Source organism: Taudactylus pleione, unplaced genomic scaffold (genome assembly GCF_031769625.1).
Source record: "Taudactylus pleione unplaced genomic scaffold, aTauple2 ptg000069l, whole genome shotgun sequence".
Classification (NCBI taxonomy): Eukaryota; Metazoa; Chordata; class Amphibia; order Anura; family Myobatrachidae; genus Taudactylus; species Taudactylus pleione.
The window spans coordinates 2,652,663-2,674,832 of NW_028284471.1; the positions used below are offsets into that span (position 1 = coordinate 2,652,663).

A 22,170-nucleotide genomic window follows, 5' to 3' on the forward strand; every position below is an offset into this window, starting at 1 on the left:
TGAGCCACCACTGCCATTGTCAACCGGCCCTGCAGAGGGGTGCATTGGACCGGCCCAGCAGGTACTTTCCCGATGTCCCGGTGGCCCAATCCACCCCTGCCTGGTGGCCTGAGCCATGGCTATCTATCTGCTTATTCCCTCTTATTCAGGTCTTGGAGTATAGTTGTGTGGAGGAACAGGTGTCATAGCATGCAATATATATTTGCTTGACCCTGACCAAAGTGAAGCACTTTGGTATTTTCTCTGGCTTGTAAGTAAACTAAGTTAAGCCACTCGTTTCCTGTTGCCTCAGATATCACACTGCAGATAACAGAATAATTTATATATCTAGGCATCAATATCCACAGGTCCTTATCCAATATTATACTCTACATTTACCAATGAATAGGAGTTACAATTTAGTCATTGTCGCATTAATGTCTAACACTTTGGATACAGTGCTCCACATTTGTCCAGAAGTGGGTTCCAAAGTGACTGCAACTGTCATGCCTATAACTGTGCCTGGTGCTAAACAATAAATAGCATATAGGGCATATACTGTGCAGCAGATGCAAAGAGCAAGTACAGTTCCATTTTACATCATTTAAATTTTTGGATGATGGATAAAAGCTACGCAGAAAAATGGATATACCTAGTACACAAAGCAAGCACTGCTCAAGTACACTTCATTTAGACAAAGATAGAATGACCAAGCTTACCACAAATTCACATCTTGTATCTCAGTCATTACATTTGACGTGTGACTAAGATTAAATACCTATAGTCACATAGTATGTAACATATATACCTCACTCATCCATTCCGTAGTCAAATAAGAACAGTGGAGCATGAAATACAAAAAGAAAAATCTTTAATTATACCAGGATAATTGACAAAAAGTTTAGTTGTGTGCTTGGCTCAATAGACTCCATGAGGTGGCGCTGTGTGCATACTGTCACAGCTAAGGAAATGGAAGAAGAGGTTGAGCAGCCCTCAGCCTTCCACTACATTTCATACCTAGAGACCCACAGTATGTGCACTTGTCCTGCAGGCACAGAATAAGCGCCAGTCCTGCAGTCTCCATCTTTTCTACCTCACGCCTAGTGCATGAGAGACTCTGGCTCCCACCCAAGCCCCTCGAAAGTCTATGGCATGTTTTTCCAGGCCAGAATTAGTGCAAGAATTGTTTAACAATTAAAATTTTAAAATACAAACAATAAAGCTTATATCATCATATCCTTTTCCTCTATGTAACTTTGCAATGTGCCTCAGATATTGGCTGCTGCTCTCCAGAATGTTCCAAGCAATAGCCACAATATGCTGCCCCACAATTCTCTGGCACAAAACATTTCTGTCTTCCTACCCTACATTGCTTTCTAGCTCTCATCATAGATCGCATAATGGCACAATAACATTCCTGTGCACCATTCTCACATCTGCACTCTCTCATTTTGGCATTATAACATGAAAGTTGACACAATATGCCCTTATTGGGAATGTAAAACAAGAAACTGGTTGTAACCACAAATCAACAAACCCACCAAAAACGCACCCTAAATCTATGAAAAGGTTTCCAGAAATTCTACAGTCACCTAACATTCCTGGGTGTTCCATGAACACACCCACAAAAAAAGGTAGTATCATGTAGCCTTGTAATATAAACTTTCAGGATCTGAATTAAGTTGACATTAGCCCTATAGACCTGGTGCCTCATTTTGTGCGCTGAACTGATTTGACGGAGTCTATAAAATAAAATAAAAATATCTTTCCATAAAATCACAAAATACAACATCAGGACTGAAGGGTCAAATAAACATGCTTGGGTTATTTATAAAAGTAAATAGCTGTTTGCGAAAGTTGCATAATTATACAGAAAGGTAGATTTAAAAAACAAAAAAAGGAAAATGTGTGCAGATTTTACCCTGTGTTATATAGTGCTGTGATTGGATGGCATGGCTCACAATAATAACACTAAGCTCATTATTTACAGAACAGGAGTAGCCATGTATCAGAAAGCACAACCCTAGAGGTGTTGTTAAACAACTGCAGAGGAGCAAATTGGGTTGTGGTCTATAAAGAACGTCAAATATTTATATCATATAGGTGCTAAATCTCGTAAACACTCCTCTGTTCCTGGCGCTGCATATTATGATTGCAAGTCTGTTAGACTGGAAGGGTGCTGGAGCACCATGGTGCTACCTTCTAAATTATCTATCCAGGTTTAGAAATTGCAAAGTAACTTATTTGCAAACCCCTAAACCAATTGTGGAACTGATCGAGTATGTCAGCACCTCTGTATTTGGAAAAAAAAAAAAAAGGTAGAATACAAATGTTCTATTTTACACAAAGAAATAGATTCCCCCAGAGACTGCACCATTAAATATTTGTTTGTGACATTCAGTATTGTTGCAATTACACATTATAACAAATACATATTATCCATAAATGTAATTTGTATACAGCACCATCTACAGGCTGCTGAAGGGTACTGCTCTTAACCAATCTTTTTGAAAGTTTCTCCTGTAAATAATAGATTTCTCAAAACAATGCGAGTTTCCTAATAATTAGGACTGTGGCAAATTAACAATTAGGCAGATCCTGGACAATCATACTGTGAGCTAAAGCTCACTTACTCAAGGGGTGTCCAAGGAAATTTAGTTTACAGTCTACAAGTGGCCAGTAGACACATCCCTACCCTCCCATTCATCCATTCCCCTGCATCCATGCTCCACTGTGCCCAGTATCCATTCTTCTCCATTGTCACTGCTCTGCTCCCCTTCATCTATTGTCCACCAGGCTGCTTCTCTACATTCACTCCTCTTGTTCATATTTCCCACAATATCCACCCAAAGTCCAACCCAACTTAAACACCTTGTGCACTTCAACCCCCCACTCATTGAGTGTCTGACCTAAAAGACAAAACAGAGTACGGAAAAAATTTTTTATAACCAAAATATTAAACATTCCTACAGTCCCCCAGACTGTGCAAAGTTAGCAAGATACTAACTACCCCCCGACTCCCGCTTTGCCACAACGGGAGCTATTCACATGATCCTGTGCAAATAAATGAAAGCATTGGACAGCTGAGCTTTCCAGCTCTCCTGCAAGTAAATAAGGGCATAATACGGACCCTCATGGCAGGACGGGGTCTTACAGTCTCCAGGTTAATGCATCAACCTTGTATAAATACACTTAGCCCATGTTTTTCCAGGACATGATCTGTCTATATTACATTGCAAGTACCCCGAGCAGTCTAGCCCTAGATATGCCCAATATTACATGTGCAATGTTCAATTAGTTCCTTAAATACTCTAGCCATAGAGGTACAAACATTTATAAATGCTGCTGGTCCCGTGTGCTTGCTATTTCTAATGGGCACCAGGCGTTTTTGCCCAGGCACAATGCTTTTCCCCTTTACCCTCCCTGAGATGGCACAGCAGGGGGCAGTGAAATGTATGACACTATTATATTGCATTAGGGAAGGAGGGGATACAATACTCTGGTGCATCTAACCTGGTCGTGGAAGTGGTTGTTTGTTATACAATACAATAAATCATTACCTCTAAAGGTAGAGGAGAAATAACACAGCCATCTAACCAGCAAACATGCACTATTTCAAGGGAGACATTAATAAAACAAGAAAAAATAAACACACACCTTGTATTCAGAGCACTGAGAATGGAGAATGTGTGTAGTGAGGTGAGTTTAGGTGATAACGCTGGCTCTCGGCCTAGATTACTGCAGTACTTCACTAACAAAATTGCTGAAGTACATTAGCACACTTATTTTAATATAAAAATGGTTTTACTCCTGTTTAAGAGCTAATCACAGTTAAGAAGTACATAAGAGTTCATTGTATGGAAAGGTGCCAACGTGCAAGCTTGCCTGCTACATGCCACAAAAATGGATATATAAAATTAATGGGAAGGCATTACCCCTCCCAGTAAAATACTTTAGTGATAATGTGTAAATTGTACATTAACATATTCATTCAATTTTTGGTTGAGCAGAGAAACAATATTTATCATTTATAATGAGCAAAAGTTCAAATGTAACTACTAAAATTCATTTAAAAAAGGAGATTGTCTTATTGTGGTTAATGTCTCCCTTTAAAATATTGCACAACTAAATATTACAACAGGATTCAGGGAAAGGGCTGTTAAAAATGACAATAATGAAGTGATTAATGTGAAGACTTTGCATACAGACACTTTATGTGCTGGACCAATGTTCCTGACATTGCAGACAACACTATGGTAAGAAGGAAATTCAGCCTATCTAATCAGTAAGAGGCCGTAACATCTCTGGTTCCTAAGACAACGCAAGGCTGCATTCTGATGAACATTGGTCCAGCTGATAAAATGGCTGCCTCCACCATTTGAAAGTGACGGGTGAACACTAAAGAATAAGTATAAATCACACAAACTGTAGGTGCAGTATTAATTCACCTACTGGGTGCTACTTGAAGATACCTGCATCTTGCAGATGATAGATATCCCATGGCTTACATGTTAAAAAATATAAATATATAATATCCATTTAATGAAAAATTCTGCCATACTAGCAGGTGCTGGACAGCCCACTTATAATACAGGGTTACATTTTCTCCCCTACCTTTGAAGTCCAGTTTTGGGGCAATAAACCCCCTTTTTACCAATAAATGTGCCTGCTGCTCCTGAATATCCCCCACATGTTCACAGAACCTCCGCAAAGTGCAAAGCAAAGTGCAGCAAAAACCAACCTACAAAATGGAAAGAATAAAAAGTAAAGCACACATCATCTCCCTCCCGCCCCATAAACCCTGCACCTTCCATCTCCACCGACTCACAATATAAAAAAATAAATTTGTCTTCTCTCCTTCAAACAGTCCACAATAAAGAATCTCAGGAACGGGTGGAGCGCTACCTGAGAACAACCCTCTCATGGTCATCCAGGGTCCAGCCCACAAGGGGCAGCTCCAGACCGTAGGAAGAAAGGAAAAAAAAAAATACAATCCATTTATAAAAATATCAGATGTATAACAACTGTCATAAATTCCACAAAAAAGGCTTGGAATAAAACTGAGTCTATAGAGAAAACTCAGTGGCGCCCCTTAGGGGCAGTTGAGGTTTAGCGGCTGCGTAAGTCAGTCTATGAATCTCTGACAAGCCTTCTTCCAGCGGCAGGCTGTGCACCACATATCTTTCCGTTCCATCCCATACACCTTGCGGCATTTCTTGGCTTCCCCACGAGGCTTCCTGGGGAGGAAGGAGGCCTGGATCAGTGGCTGACTTCATATTTTCCTTAGCCTTTATGACACTCAGTGGACACGTAACAGACACGTAACGTAACAGAACACTAGCCAGCAGCAAGCACAAACATGACAGGTCACACCACTAATAAAGATTTCCCATCCACACTGTGACGCACATTACAGAGACAAAACAGAGAGGTACGATACTCACCGAGTCCCGGACACTTGCTTTGTACTTGAAGCAGCAGTCAGGATCTGTGGCCTTTTCTCATTGATCTCCAACGAGGGGCGGATCTATGGAGAGAGGCATTGACGTTACGTAAATATAGCGTTAGTATTAAAGGATACTGTACTTGGGAAGGTTAAAATAAGAAACTGCCTTTGGCCCTAAACTTTAACTTGTCATGGTCATCACATTAACCCCAAGGCACTTTGCATCCCATTGAAGAAAAGCACTATATAATCATTAGTATTTATGTATTGTGTACACTGTATTCTCTCCCCCAATTGCACTACCATATACAGTGCCGTAACCCTTAGCAACCAGACATGTTTTTAGCAGTCCTTACCGAAGGTGCCTTGATGAGCAGTGGTGGGCACTGCCAGGAAAAGCTGACCTTAGAGGTGACCGACACACTGAAGGGAGAGGGAGCCTGTGGGCACAATGAGAGGAGGACAAAACTCAAATCTGTGGACAATCTGTGACCAATTTTATGTATTTATTTAGAATCCAAGTGACTTTTCATGTTTAGCTGGCTTTTCCTCACCGGTCTGTGTGCTGTAGCTCAGTGTTATCCATGGAGAAACTAATATAAAGATGGAGCTTCTGCATGTGTTCAAATATTCTGTGTAGTCTGTAAATATAAGCCCCTTCCAATGCTGTAACAGATCTGCTCCTTGTGTAACAACTTGGGATATTTGAAAAGTGAACAGTTCTGTGTTAATTTCTAACACAAGTGCTGATTGGACAAAGAAGAGGCTGCTGTGTTACTAACTGATAACACTGTTTGCGTCTCTTGTTGATGCATCCCATAACTGAGCAAGCCACTTAGTTCATTAGCTGAACTACACATGTGGCCAACCTAGGCATGGATCCTGTCAGCCAGTGCTTTGGCCCATGTGTAACTAGTATCATTTCGGAAGTAAGATCAGACTATTTTTGGGTATGCTTGTGTCTGGGTAAAGATACTCCCTTGTCAAAGGTTAATGGGTCACACGCACAAAGATGAACTTACTTGATAGGCATGGTCGGTATGCACATGGCACAGTGTGCTAGGAGCGGATAGACTGAGGGGAGATACAAGAGGCAGCTCTGTGTTATTGGCTGCTCCCAAGGACCCAGCACAGATGAAGGATGGGGGACCGGTGGTGGTGGGTGAGGTGGGTGTCAGACTAGATAGTCCGTCTGTCAGTGTGTCCACATTCACATCCATCTCTGTGTAGTAGAAGTCCTCTTCTCCATCGTTGTGTTCCTGTTCCGTACTGGGTCTGCACAAAGCAAAAAACAGATGTACACCTACTCTATAGTAAGCAGCAAATGCTTATTAGAATGCCCACTTAGGACAGCAATGGCTCTCTTGACCCTGTCATACCCACCCTAAATGTGATGCCCGTATGTGCTTCTGAATGGCAGCGGCTGTGCTGAGAACTTTCCCACAATTCTTCCACAGGCAGCGGAACATTAATCTGCCAGAGTTCTGTTCAAAGACAAGGTGGCGTTCAAGAGCGGCCATCCAACTTGGGAACAAGAAAAACCAGCGGTAGGAGAAAAACGTCTCACCTTCCTTTTCCGTGGTACAGGCTCACCAAACAAGAAGTGAGTGGTGTCGGAATCCTCAAGGCCGGCATCGGAGTGGGCTGACGAGGTGGCAGCCTGAAGTGGAGGAGACGGCGTAGAGGGGATAGAGTTATATAGGTCACAGCTGTTACAACTGCTGGAGCTTGATGAAATGACACTCTCAGGGCATGCCTCACTGTTACTTCCTGAAATACACAGAGGGAGAATAGAAATGAAAGGCCACCCAAAGTTTTATTATATATACATACACACCTTTGTCACTCAGTCATGAAAAAAATAGTCCTGCCCACAATGGAGACATCTATTTTGTAAGTTTCAAAAATATGAGCTTATTAATGTACTAGTAGTTAGTGATAGAATAGATATTATACATATAATAGTGAACTGTGGGACTCAATATTTCTCATGAAATAGCAGCCTCCACCATATGTAAGTTATGGGTCCACTACACTGCATTTAAACCTATTATCGGGCCTATCCGTTAGCAGATGTTTTTCTGAACGATGAAAGACAAAAGATATCTATTGAAAATTCCGGTGGCTGTGCTGAAAGATATCGGTCATGTACATGACAGATTTTTGCAAAAGACGAATGATGAACGATATCGCATGACATCATTCAGGGAGTGGATTTTTTTTCTCTCCAGTGCTTTGTAGCTGCTGTTAATATCGTTCATCGTTTACCGCATATAAACTGCCAGATATTTCTAATATCGTACAGCTATATGCGATAATTGACCAACATGTTGGAGAGACGAGAGATAAAATTTATCGGCCGCGGGAGTGCGCATCTGTCATTGTTCAGGGCCTATCCATAGCAGATAAATTGAAAGACTGAACGATATATCGTTCAATTTATCTGCTAATGGATAGGCCCCTTACTCCCTGCACCTCCTCTCCTTGCCAGTTCACCCCTTCCCTTTACAATGTAAGCTCTCAGTCGGACCCACTTAGCTCGCTCTCCCACTTAGCTCGCTCTCTCTATCCATGCCACCAGTGCCCCTTACCTTTTGTCTCCTAATCACTTTTCAATGACTCGGACACTGTTTTCTAGCCAATATGATGGGTAAAGGATCATTAAGAGCTGTATCTTCCCCCTGCGACTCACCACTGCCTGCTCCTACAGGTTACAGTGGGTTGCTCTTCCATTGCCCATGTACTTGTTACTCACTATTCGCTGTTCTAAGGTAATGCCTTGTACTACTGAGCTCGTTAGATGTTATGTCTTGTACTTACACTGTCTATTTGTTTTTACGTCTACCCATGTGGCAAACTATGATGATTTTGTAGCTGGCAATTATTTCAAACAAAAACTGTTTGCAGAATTACCTTTGAGATCCATATGATTTTAGTTTCCACAGTTTTAAAGTGGTTTAATTTATTAAAACTCAATATTTCCTTTGTTGAGGCAACAATGCTGTACGCTGAACACATATTAATGGGAACAAGATATATTCTTTACTGGGAGCCAGTGCAGAGACATTACTTAGAAGGCAGCCTATCCCTTCACTAGGTGCCAGTGACATTACTGAGAAGACAGCCTATCCCTTCACTAGGTGCCAGTGACATTACTGAGAATGCAGCCTATTCCTTCACTAGGTGCCAGTGACATTACTGAGAAGGCAGCCTATCCCTTCACTAGGTGCCAGTGACATTACTGAGAAGGCAGCCTATCCCTTCACTAGGTGCCAGTGACATTACTGAGAAGGCAGCCTATCCCTTCACTAGGTGCCAGCGACATTACTGAGAAGGCAGCCTATCCCTTCACTTGAAATCAGTGACAATGAGCCACTTTATGTCTCAATTGTGCCACAACTTTCAAGGAAAACGATTAATGCAGATAAAACCCCAAAGTCTCTAATAAATTAAATTCTTCGCTCATTATTTCCTCGATTTCAGTTAAGAAATTTGCAAATGCACTGCTTTAGTAGTATATACGGGTTGGGAATGGGATTCCGGCACTCGGAATCCCGGTGGTCTAAATTCCGATACCGGCATCCCGACAGGGATAGGATACCAACACCTGTTGATAGGTATCCTAACCCTTTCCCTACCCATAACCCTCCCTGCCCGCACCCTGAACCTAACCCTCCCTGCCTAGTGCCTAACCCTCTGTCCCCTAACTACTTACTGTCGGGATGCCGGCGCCGGGATTCTGACAGGTATTGGGATTCTAAGCGCCCTTATCCCATGTGCCGGTATTCTGACTACAGCCCGAATATACAGCTACCATTATCTAACTATAAACAATAGTTCACTGTGGTTTCACAGAATAGCGGACATTTTATATAATTCATGCATACAATTATTAATATATCATGCTGTATATTGCATCTAGTTACAAACACTTATCTGTTGCTATTTATCTACATAATATTTGTGCTGGAAGTTATAAATAAAACATATAAGTGCAAATGTGAGGGCTTTTCATTTAGAGAAAAATAAAAAAGTTTTCCATTTTAGTGACTGCTCCTCCAATCAGCAGCTGGCTTTCACTCAGAGGCTCTGTATTGGATCTACTACTCTGGGGGTATGTGAGCAGCTAAGCACCTAAGGTGATTGGCACAAGTCCCAGACAGTGAGGGAGTGCTGGGAGCCTGCTAAATACAAACAACCGTGGGTGTCCCTAAAGTCCTAGTATAGGGAAGGGAACCATTTGGCCTCATTATTATTTTTAAGTGGTAAATCCCTTTTAAACTGGAACCAACACAAGGACTTAGGGGTACAATATCACTATGTGCATAGCTGCAGCTTTGTCATGCCATGTATACATTTGTGAATGGCAATAAGCAATGGCGTAAGTTCGTCCCAGACGCCCGGAGGCAAGTTATAATTTGGTGCCCCCCGTCACAGCCGCTGACACTGTAATGTAGCAATTCTCATGCAGACAGGCTATAGATAGACGAAGGCAGCAGCTAATGGTCTGACATGAGCTCTCCACTAGTGTATGGTGGCTTCTCAGGTGCCGTGTAGGGCCATGACGGTACACTCTGGGTACACAGTTACAGCCCTAAGTGGGGTGAATATGTTGTGGACAATGGAGGAGGTGCCCCCTTCATAGCTGGAGCCCGGCGGCAGGCGCCTCCATTGTCTCCCATAGTTCTGCCCCTGGCAATAAGTCCTTTCATATTGGAAACTGTATTTTGGGTTTAATGGCCTTTTAACAGCTGATCTATTTATCCTAGCCAAGTCCTGTGAGGCCCGCTGTGACACTGGTGTGGAGAGACATATTTTACACATAAACTACAAGTTGCTAGAATACAGCATGGGAATTCCATTGGCTTTCCTGTGTGTAATATCATCCCTCATCTGTAATCTCCAAAAACATTGCTTAAAATAAGATATATGATCTCTAAAGACATTGTGGGACTCTCCTTTCTTCTGACAAACTGGTCTTAATTCAGAGAAGCGGTGTATTGTCTGCCAAGTAGGAATGTCACAAAACAATCAGGAAATAGAGGCGGCACTCCCACGTAGAATAGTGACAAAATGTTTTTAAATAAATACAAACATCAGTACAGAGTAATGTCAATGTTTCAAGATCCTAAGACCTTTCCATCAGGACTGTACATATGGAAACTACCCTGGATTCTAATATATATGTGTGTATATATATATATATATATATATATATATATATATAAAAAATAGCTACCTACATTATAAAAGTGGTCATCAGAAGAATTGGAGAAACAATACTCCCTACTCACAATTTTGTAGGATAAAGAGGAATTGTAGTGATTTAACGTCATTTGAGGAACAATTGAACATTTATGCGTCTAGATTCACTGACAGGGGCTACCCACATCTTGTAGATCAAGCTGTACTTAAAACGAGGTCGACTAATAGGTCTGAACTCATGGTGTACAAGAATAAGAATGTCCAGAGTACACAAGAAAATTTTAGTTTTGTCACCTCATTTAATGAGGGAGAAAGGAGAATAAAAACCTCATTTAATAAACACTGGAACATTCTCAAATTGAATCCAATCCTTAGTACGATATTACCTCCTAAACCTGTAGTGGTCTTTAGGAAAGCTAGAAACCTGAAGGAGATACTAGCCCCCAGCATGTTGAGTATTGTACCCAGTACAAGTGCTGTAGGATGGTTGGAAAAACCAAAAGGGTTTTACAAGTGTAATCATTGTTGTGTATGTAAATCGACTACTTATGTTATTTATCTTATCGAATGTCAATGTGGACATAAATATGTAGGAAAAACGAAAAGGCCTCTTAGAGTAAGAATACAAGAACATAGGCATTTTAGTAAGTTTCATAATTGTAATCTGGATTTTTTTTAGCTTTAAGGGTATTGAACGTGTCTCACTAGATAAGAGAGGTGGAGATCTTGATAATAAATTAGCGAAACGTGAGATGTACTGGATTTATGCGTTGGATACACTCAATCCTAATGGTTTAAATGAGGGCTATGAGATCGCACCTTTCCTCCAACATTTGCCATTTTATTCATTGGTCTTTTTTTTCACCCTTTGTTTTATGTGTCTTAATTCATGAAATTCTTAGCATTTTAGTATTTAAGTCTTATTTATACCTAGATTTTATATTAACTTTTTTATTAGGATATACTTGGGTTCACGTTATTATTATAGTTTAATATTTGGATCATTTATTTATTTATTTGATACGTCCAGTCCTGCCCTTTTAGCGTCTGATATATTCCGGCACAAACTAAATATATTACTTACCGCAAAGTTTGCATATTTATCTTAATGCGGACCAAACAAAAATGGCAGCCGCCTATGGACTACAAAAACATGGCCGCCGCCTACAATACATATTTGACTACCACTAGAGATAAAACTATCTGCTCTCCTTCATTTGTGCGAGTCAGCGTGCGGGTGTTTGAAACACGCAGACCATGAGAGTGTATGTAAGCAATGGGAGGTAAGCCCCAATTGTGAATGATTTCACACTGAGGGCTTGGATTCGCGAGATGTGCGCGATCCCGCACATGCGCAAATGGGGATACATGACGCGAATGAACATCCGGTTGACAATAATTTAATTAATTGATAATGGTATATATTTGTGTTTAGTGCCTGACTGTACCAACGCTAATCTTACTCCTGAAGAAGTCCCCAGAATTCCAAGTGGGACGAAACGCGTTGAGTGGGATACTCTGCTGTTAACCCTCTACTACCAGAGAGATAAGCTGTTTATATTTTTTTATTGATGTACGAGTCCTTATTTATCTATTAAACTTTTGTGTGTCTTAAATGTAATGCACTATTGGAGGCTTTCCTTATTCTTTTATATTGTCCTGTACGGAGGCGTTATATTTATGGAAATGAAGGAAGTCCAGGATAATTAAAGAATCTGATATATGCTAAGTTACAAAGACAGAAAGTCGGTACGAGTCTTTGATATCATTGGTGCGGGAAACTGGCCTGTTTTGAGCACGTTTGAAGTGCTTTTTCACTGACTGCATTCTCACCATTTCTAGTGTGAATGAGCACTGTTTACACATATTTATTATCAGCTACACTATGTTTTTTTTGAGTCACACATCAAGAAGGTCGTTATGTGAGGACACTTCAGAAATTTTCCCAAAGAATCCTGAGATCTAAAAATCCTCTGTGAACTTTGTTCAACTGACCGGTACACTGAAGGCGCCTGTCTTCCACAAACTCTCTCATATATATTTATTTTCAGTTTTGTGTGGAATTAAGACAGTGGTTTAAGCCAATTAACTTCAGCCATGCAAATATAGATCTATTCTAGTTGCAAATGCCCTGACAATTTTTAAGATTAAGTAATTGTGGCTGGACTATCCCAACATAGCCATTTCTGACTCTCAGGTCATACCTGTCATATCTGCCATAACCATGGTAACGTTTACAGTGTCATACTTGTTGAGCAATCATGGCTGTCAAGAACCAATTGTTGTCCTATAGAGTCAAGCTATTTATATGTCTCATTCTTATTCCTGGGTAACGTGCCCAGAGCAATACAATTACAGCCCACTGAGCAATCCGCAAGCAGCACCAAGGCAGCAGCTGATGCTTATGTGTGTTGCACCCACCTGAGAAATAAAAGCTGGAAACTGGTTGCTGTGGGCAGCAGTAACTTACTTTCTTTTCAACCAGGATTCATTAACTTCCTTAGGTGGATTGCATGTAATGCTTGACCTCTCTTACAGCAGTACACCAGGGCTCGACAAATCCTGGGCATTTAGTCCTGGCGACTAGATTTTAGAAGAGCCATGTACTATTGAAAAGTTTCAAATAAAACTAATCGTATAAAAAAAAAAAAAAAAAAAAACACACCAGGAGCAACAGCACTGGATGCAGTGGGGAAGAGAATAACTGCGCCGTGGAGAGCTGCAGCATGGTCGGCAGCGGGGAACAGTGTGACCATGCCACGATGAGCTGCATTACTCCCGGTGTAGAGGAATAGTGAGTAGCTGCACATCTACCAGCAGGAGAGTGATCGCGCAGCCGAGAGGAGTTGCATCGTTACTGGCACCGTGGAGGCGAGTGACCGCGTGGGATCTGTAGCACTGCCAGTGTAGAGTAGGAGAGTGACCGCTGGGGAGCTGCAGCACTGCTGACTGGAGAAGTAAGGTGTGTCCTCCAAGGAGCTGTCCACAGCTGGTGAGTGGCTATTTAGATTATTTCATTAGAATGTCCTCCCACTATAACAAGGGTAGAAAATGAGAGCACTACTGTGTGTTACTCACTCTAAATCACAGGTTCTCAAACTCGGTCCTCAGGACCCCAAACAGTGCATGTTTTGCAGGTCTCCTCACATAATTACTAGTGAAATAGTTAGCTGCACCTGTAGATCTTTTAAAATGTGTCAGTGAGTAATGAATACACCTGTGCACCTGCTGGGTGACCTGCAAAAAGTGAACTGTGTGGGGTCCTGAGGACCGAGTTTGAGAACCACTGCTCTAAATACACGCCTGTGTGTTGGCCACTATAATTATTGGGTACCCTGTGTGTGATGCACTATAAATCTGGTGCCCTCCTGTGTGTGGCGCACTATAAATTGGGGGCAAGGTAAGGTGTAAGTGTGGCAGTCTATACAAGTTTTCCTATATTTTGGTCGGGCACAGTGGTCTGGCCCCTAAACTTTGCAACTGGCTCCTAGATATTACAAAAATGTGTCGACCCCTGCAGTACACATACCTGTTCCGACACCCAGCACCAAGGGACCAGAGGACAAACTAGTGAGAGCGGCTGCAGCTATTGCTTCATCGAGCCTGGAGAGAAGACACACAAGTGTTAGCTAAGAAAATACATCATGCTCCCAAACACCACTAAATTACAAAAGTAAATGTCTATTCTCCACCTTTACACCTGCCCAGCCCAGACTACTGTACAGTACATGGTTATTATCCTCTCTGACCTGTGTTTAGGGACAGCAGTGGACAGTGCCGGCTGAGTACAGTTTGGAACAGGATGGGCCTGCAAGTGTGTTAGTTTTGAAGACTGCAGTGATCCATGGAGACTGTCCTGGCAATGCCCGGTCTGAGGGTCTGGCTTTTTACAAAGTTGAAGTGATGTTCTTGTGTCACTGTAGAATGCAGATACCTGTACAGATAGAGAAGCTCATAAGTATTCTGTAGGTGCAATATACACTGTGAATCACATGTGGTAGGGAGTACGCTGTGTTATGAATTTAGGACAAACATATTTGTCTCTGTTTTGCATGGCTAGGAAAGTTATAGTGTAAAAATAATTTTAAAAGTTGGTCTTAAAGGACACAAAACTGGAGGAAAGGTTGGAATACAATCATTAAGACTTATTAGATAACATGGTTACACAGTAGTTAGCACTACAGCCTCACAGTTGGGGGGTCATGGGTTTGATTCCAACCAGGGCCCTATCTTTGTGGAATTTATTTTTTCTCATAGTGATTGTGTGGATTTTCCCTGGGTGCTCCGCTTATCTCCTACATTCAAAAAACATAACTTGTAGTTCAATGGACTTCTGCCATAAAATAATCCTAATCGTCGTGTTTGTGTGGTAGGAAATCAAGATTGTAAGGCCCACTGTTTTGAGCAGGTAGTGTTCCCGTTAGGCTGTTCTAGTGGGTCACCGCGTCCTGCCAGATTTTAAAATGCTAAAATGCGCCCTGCCCATATGGCGACGCACCACTGCCAGGTGCCATCCCGACCAATCCTGCTTCAAAATAAACATGTAATGTTGCATAAATACCAGTGATTGCATTAACACATGCACAGGTGTCTATGATACATCATTCTCCATTTCACAGGCACTGTTTTCCCGTGGCCATGCATCCTTTTCAAACACGTGCGTGCCTTAAGCACACGCCAGTGTGCCCTTTCTCTAGGTCCGGTGACATGACCGGACCTACAGTGAACACTACTTACTGCAGGATTTGCCAGAAGTCATCCTGGTGTCACCGCCACACCTGCCGGATCAGGTAAGCTACCACTATACCACCAAGGACGTTTTATCGACATCAAGTCAACATTTCATTAGTGTCTACATTAATGTAGACGTGGGCAATGTCGACAAAATATACCACACCCAGGGTGATAATTGTCAGTCTGGAGACAAACACATGCTTCAGAATTTTGGACTCTTATTCAACTGTGGGCGGGGTCACTCACAGGGGGTCCAGGCTCTGTTGGGCATGCAGGCCATGCTTTGTGTCTTTGGTTTGGAGAGTATAGTATGCCAAAATGGTATCCTCTGTGAGGAAAGTAGGAGGAAGGGTAGGGGATGAGTAAGTCTAGCAGAAGGACTGACCACACGAATGCCACTCTCAAACTCTTGTGCCACTAATGCCAAGGGTTGCCTACCCATGCTTTACAGCAGGTGTGTCAAAAACGCGGTCCAAACGCATATTTTCTACAGCCCCGCATTACTATGGGAAAACAAGAGGAATGCAGCTTGCATCACTGGACTTGGCCACAGCTGCTACTAAGGGGGGCACGTGCTACCATTACACATTGCAGCGGGCAGCACTGCAGCTGCCTGCCCCTTTTGGTCCGCCCCCTCCCCTGTCTCCTAGAGTGTCTCTTGGGACTGGGAGAGACATCATGACGTCTCTCTCAGTCCATTCCTACAGTGCCCAGCGCCGAGGAGCTGTTAGGATGGCCGCGGCGCTGGGGCAGGCAGCGCACGCAGCACAGTGTCAGGAGAAGAGGCGGCAAGGTGGGCGCTGAGTGACTGACTGACTGGAGAGGACAGGGCCATGCAGCAGCATTGACGGAGCAGGATACTGACAGTACCAGTCAGGAAATATATTTTCTTCATTTTACTGTTAGCCACTACAGTGTTGCTCTTGCTGCAGAATGATTTGGATCATTATTCCTTTGAAAGACAAATTTCCTCCGCAGTGTGAGCATTTTGACAGGGGGTATATCGGGATTTGTGCAGTAATGGGCATCTTTCATCTTCCCATCAACTTAACATGATCCTGACTAGATTGCCAGTCAGCGCCACTAGAAAACATCCCATAGCATGCTGCTACCGCTGCCATACTTGGTGACATTATGCCACACAGTTAAGCCCCTTGTAACACATTAAGACACAGTAATGCCCCTTACAACACATTTTGCCACACAGTAATGTGTAAGGGGCATTACTGTGTGGCATAATGTGTTGTAAGGGACATTACTGTGTGGCATAATGTGTAAGGGACATTACTGTGTGGCATAATGTGTAAGGGGCATTACTGTGGGGCACAATGGTTCAGTTTTAAAAGTTATCACATCCAATAAAATTTCTCCCGAAACAGGAAAATTGGTGACAGAAAAGAGATGTCGAGTACTGGGAATAAAACATTAAACTATGTTGTTTTTTCTTAATAAAAACCTTACAAAATTGCATATAAGACTTTCTTTTTCTTGTGGCCCACACATTCTTAGACCTTGATTATTTGGCCCAATTGGGATTTTGAGGTTGACATGCCTGCTCTACAGTAACTAATAAGGGGGTTATCAATTACTTGTTAGCAGAAGTGGTCACTCTACATTTTATTAAAGGAATTATATTTTTCCTCATAAGTTTTACTCTATGCTGCCGCTGTAACCCACGACTACACTGCAATAATTACCCCATGCTGCCATCACTCACTACACTGTAATAATTACCAGTTACTACATGCAACCATCAGACATTACACCGCAATATAATTAACCCATCATGCTGTCCAAGTTTACATGTATTTTTCTACTATCTCATAACAAACTATTTGAACAGTAATTAAATCATGTATTGCACGAGATTTAATTGCCCTAAGGTTCAAATTGTAGTATAGATTGAATGCATGTAAAATATACATTTGTCTTTTACGAAGGAGTTGGACAGTAGTAAAAAAAAATATAGGAGTCAAAATTTTGGCATACCGACTTGACTTAGCCCTGGTTTTAAGATCGTTGATTGGTGGCAGGAGTACATTATTTGTTATCATAACATTGAATGTTTCTGCCACTTGGAGGTTCTGCAAAGGAGGTTGGCTATTAACAAAGACACTAAACTGGAATTATTTAACTTCTCTGCTGCCTTCTGTGGAGATAGGAGACGTTGAAGACAAATTCTATATATCATTTTGGGAGTTGCAGATTTCAGCTTACGTACAAAGTAGCATGACAACAGAGGCCTGGGCTCTTACATGCACCAGATGTCACACGCTGTGCAATATGTTGAGTCTTTTGAGGATAGGGTGGGAAGATGTCTCTTTGGTGCAGAACGTTATAGTGGAAAAAATGCATCATAATGAGCGTCACTGTGGGATTAGTGCTGGCCCAGCCTTTGATATGGTGAAGGAATGTGTGCTATCGGCAGGGTCTACCATCAAGCTAACCTAGATGATTGCCTAGGGCGCCAATGGATAGGGGGTGCCTAAGATTAAATGGGCCAATTTTGCAAAGCGTTGCCAATAGGCTACAGCGGCTAACGCCATCCTCAGATGGTAAATCTGGCAGCTTCACAACCGCCATAGAAACCTATGCAGATTGCGCTCCTGACGGAAATGGAGGGACCGCAGCAGATATCTTAATTATCTGCTGTGATCCCTATATAGTACATCTAGGGGATACTTAATACTTGCGGGTGTTTTCGGGGAATATGTCGCAAATATTCAAAGAAAAATAGTACCCTAAATGAGAAGCGACAGTCAACTTCCTACCTGTACTGCTAGGTGTCAGTATTGAGCTGGGTGGGAGCTTGGCTATGAGGTAATTGCAAACCGCAACGTTTCCATTCCGAGGGTAAAGGGATACCTCCCTCAAAAGCAGCGATAAGAGGAGCGGAGGTGGCGCAAAGATGGTGCCGGAGCAGGGAAAGGGGTGGGGCATTGAGAAGAAAGGGGGGTGGGCAAGTATGCCCGTCCTTCCTCTCGCACCTGGGGCATCAGGCTAGCCAGTGAGGGGCAGCAGGAGCCAGGCAGACTAGGAAGCTAGGAAGGGTTAAAAAAAAGGGGGCAGGGTCTTTTCCGCGGGTGCAACACAGGAAGCAATTCCCAGCCACCCTACATGTCCGTATTTGTAATAGATTAATATAAATAGAATAAAAAATTGTATATATATATATATATATATATATATACACACATACATACATACACAGTCAGGTGCATAAATATTGGGACATTGACAGAATTTTCATATTTTGGCCTCTATTCACCACCACAATGGCTTTGAAATGAAACAAACAAGATGTGCTTTAACTGCAGACTTTCAGATTTAATTTGAGGGTAATTACATTCAAATCAGGTGAACGGTGTAGGAATTACAATGGTTTCTATATGTGCCTCCTACTTTTTAAGGGGCCAAAAGTAATGGGACTATCAACTCAAAAGCTATTTCATGGACAGGTGTGGGCTATTCCCTCGTTATTTCATTATCAATTAAGCAGGTAAAAGGTCTGGAGTTGATTCTAGGTGTGACATTTGCATTTGGAATCAGTTGCTGTCGACTCTCAATACGAGATCCAAAGAGCTGTCACTATCAGTGAAGCAAGCCATCATTAGGATTAAAAAAAATCAAAACAAACCCATCAGAGAGATAGCAAAAACACTAGGTGTGGCCAAATCAACTGTTTGGACCATTCTTAAAAAGAAAGAACGTACCGGAGAGCTCAGCAACACCAAAAGACCCGGAAGACCACGGAAAACAACTGTGGTGGATGACAGAAGCATAATTTCCCAGGTGAAGAAAAAACCCTTCACAACAGTTGGCCAAATCAAGAACACTCTCCAGGAGGTAGGTGTATATGTGCCAAAGTCAACAATCAAGAGAAGACTTCACAAGAGTGAATATAGAGGGTTCACCACAAGATGTAAACCATTGGTGAGCCACAAAAACAGGAAGACCAGATTAGTTTGCCAAACAACATCTAAAAAAGCCATTACAGTTCTGGAACAACATCCTATGGACAGATGAGAAAAAGATCAACTTGTACCAGAGTGATGGGAAGAGAAGAGTATGGAGAAGGAAAGGAACTGCTCATGATGCAAAACATACCACCTCATCGGTGAAGCATGGTGGTGGTATGGTAGTGTCATGGCGTGGGCATGTATGGCTGCCAATGGAACTGGTTCCCTTGTATTTATTGATGATATGACTGCAGACAAAAGCAGCAGAATGAATTCTGAAGTGTTTCGGGCAATATTATATGCTCATATTCAGTCAAATGCTTCAGAACTCATTGGACGGCGCTTCACAGTGCAGATGGACAATGACCCGAAGCATACTGCAAAAGCAACCAAAGAGTTTTTTAAGGCTAAAACGTGGAATGTTATGCAATGGCCAAGTCCATCCCCTGACCTGAATCCGATTGAGCATGCATTTCACTCGATGAAGACAAAACAAGGGAAAATGCCCCAAGAACAAGCAGGAACTGAAGACATTTGCAGTAGAGGCCTGGCAGAGCATCACCAGGGATGAAACCCAGCGTCTGGTGATGTCTATGCGTTCCAGACTTCAGGCTGTATTTGCCTGCAAAGGATTTGCAACAAAGTATTAAAGAGTGAAAGTCAGATTTAGGATTGTTTAGTTTGTCCCATTACTTTTGACCCCTTAAAAAGTAGGAGGCACATATAGAAACTGTTGTAATTCCTACACCGTTCACCTGATTTGGATGTAATTACCCTCAAATTAAATCTGAAAGTCTGCAGTTAAAGCACATCTTGTTTGTTTCATTTCAAAGCCATTGTGGTGGTGAATAGAGGCTAAAATATGAAAATTCAATGTCCCAATATTTATGCACCTCAGTGTGTGTGTGTGTGTATATATATATATATATATATATATATATATATATATATATATATATATATATATATATATATATAGAAAACCTGTTTCTCTTGTCGGGGTCAAAATGCTTTCTTGCAAGCTTGGGCTTGTTCTTAAACGTGATAGAGGGGTTGGTGGTGTTTTTTCGGTAAGTATGTTTGAACTGTTGAATTATGGTACTACGTTTGTCACAGTTGGAGGGCATCAGAAAAAAGCAATGCGCAAGGCATAGTAAATGGGGGGAGCCAGCAGAGGTTTGCAGCTCCAGCTTTGGACGGCTGGGGTGCGCGCCAGGCGAGTGTGATATGCGCCAGCTCCCTAGGGGGCGTAGCCTGCTGGGTAGGCAGTTCACATCCCCGGAAACTGGTAGTAGCATATTTTAGCCTTGTCCACTGCTTCTGTGCGTGCCCTGCAACATTATAATAAGGTAAAATAAAGCGTTGGACATAACATTTTTGATCCAAACTTTGCCTCAGAGTCTACTTGGGTTTTTTAATCAGATAGCACCGGCCCCTTATGGGCTGCAATAAAATGGGCGGCATTGCCTGGGGAACGCACAGGTCTAACACAAGCCTGACTATCTGGTACCACTGAGATGGTATTGGGGGCCATGGGGCATAGATGGATGGGCACCCTTGGTGTGCAGAGCAGGAGACACTGGTGGGCACGCAGCATGTAGCGCCCGGAGTCAATGGTACTCGGGAGTAATACTGGGTGTCACTGGGTGGGGGTAGAAGCGGGAGTCACTAGGCAGGGAGCAGAGTACTAGTTGCACCAACAGGAGGGCGGACTGCCAGGTGTTACTCGGAGGGGACTAGTACCAGGCGTCACAGGTAGGGTGGCGCAGTGCCGGGAGCCACTGGGAGGGGCGTGTCGGGTATGAGCCGGCAGTGACTGGGGGGAGCGGTGTACCGGGAATCGGGCTCAGGGGAGAGCGCAGTGCCGGGTGTTTGCACAGGTGTGGGTGTGTGGTGCGGGTGACACTATGAGGGGGTGTGTTGCCGCCCCACCCCCAATACCTCAGCTCTTTTCATGGCCTCCAAGCTGTGCGGCGATTCCTGTATCCGGGCGACGGGGTTTGCTGGACGATGGAGGCGGAGAGGAACCCCGGTGTTGCCGGCCGTTCTGTCACGGGCTCCGGTGCTGACTGCCGCCATCTTCCCGTGCACGGGGGTGGGAGAGCGGAGGAGAGAACCGACCAACGGAGAGCGCGCACCGGGGCCCCGCCCACACAGCACTTTTCACACAAAACACGCCCCCTCTCCCTCCTATTGGCTACTACCAGACATCAACAAGGTCCCGCCCCCACCCTGCTGTCTGGCACGTGGCCAAGCTCTTGGCTCTCATTGGCTGCGGCTTGTTGTTGTTCATAGGCTGCGTCATGTGCCGTGGAAGGGGGCGTGCCGGGCCCTGGAGACTTCTTAACTCTTTCCTGATAGCGAGGGGGCGTGGCCCTGTCATGTCTGTGCGCTGTGTGTTGTCATTATACTGTCAGGATGGGTGACCCGGGGGCGCTGAGCTGTTCATCTAGCAGATCTGGGGACGTTTCTTCCATCAGTCCTCCTGTCATTGCATCGCTGTGGCCTTATAGCTGTTGTGGCACTATAAGGGCGCCGCTTTAACGGGTGTATTTGCAAAACAGTGATAACACCTTCTGTAGAAGAAGCGGCACCGCTGTTATACACAATATGCAAAACGGTTGATGGTACTTTAGTATTATAGGGACTGCCTTTATCAACCTGAAGTTTTATAGGGACTCCCTTTATTAATGTGACTGGATGTTTTTCTTCACATTTTAAACAAGTCTGCTCTCCTGGGTTGTTTGGGAGAATCCCGAATCTTGACGGATATGTACGGCCGATATGAGGAAGAAGTGGTATGAGCGCAAGTTATGCTCATTTTTTGGCGCAACAGAAACTTGGACC

General features: G+C 43.0%; 1 protein-coding gene across 1 annotated transcript; it reads right to left on the reverse strand.

Moving 5' to 3' along the window:
- Positions 1 to 833: 833 nt before the first annotated feature.
- Positions 834 to 21,477, reverse strand: SLC2A4RG (SLC2A4 regulator). The gene is made up of 9 exons (XM_088467029.1): positions 21,265 to 21,477; positions 14,380 to 14,564; positions 14,160 to 14,233; positions 6,993 to 7,195; positions 6,809 to 6,909; positions 6,448 to 6,700; positions 5,782 to 5,865; positions 5,424 to 5,506; positions 834 to 5,216 (listed from the first exon to the last, which is right to left on the reverse strand). Exons 1-9 carry the CDS (start codon positions 21,400 to 21,402, stop codon positions 5,105 to 5,107), a joined length of 1,233 nt encoding a protein of 410 aa, XP_088323155.1. The 5' UTR covers positions 21,403 to 21,477; the 3' UTR covers positions 834 to 5,104.
- Between the last annotated feature and the right edge of the window lie 693 nt (positions 21,478 to 22,170).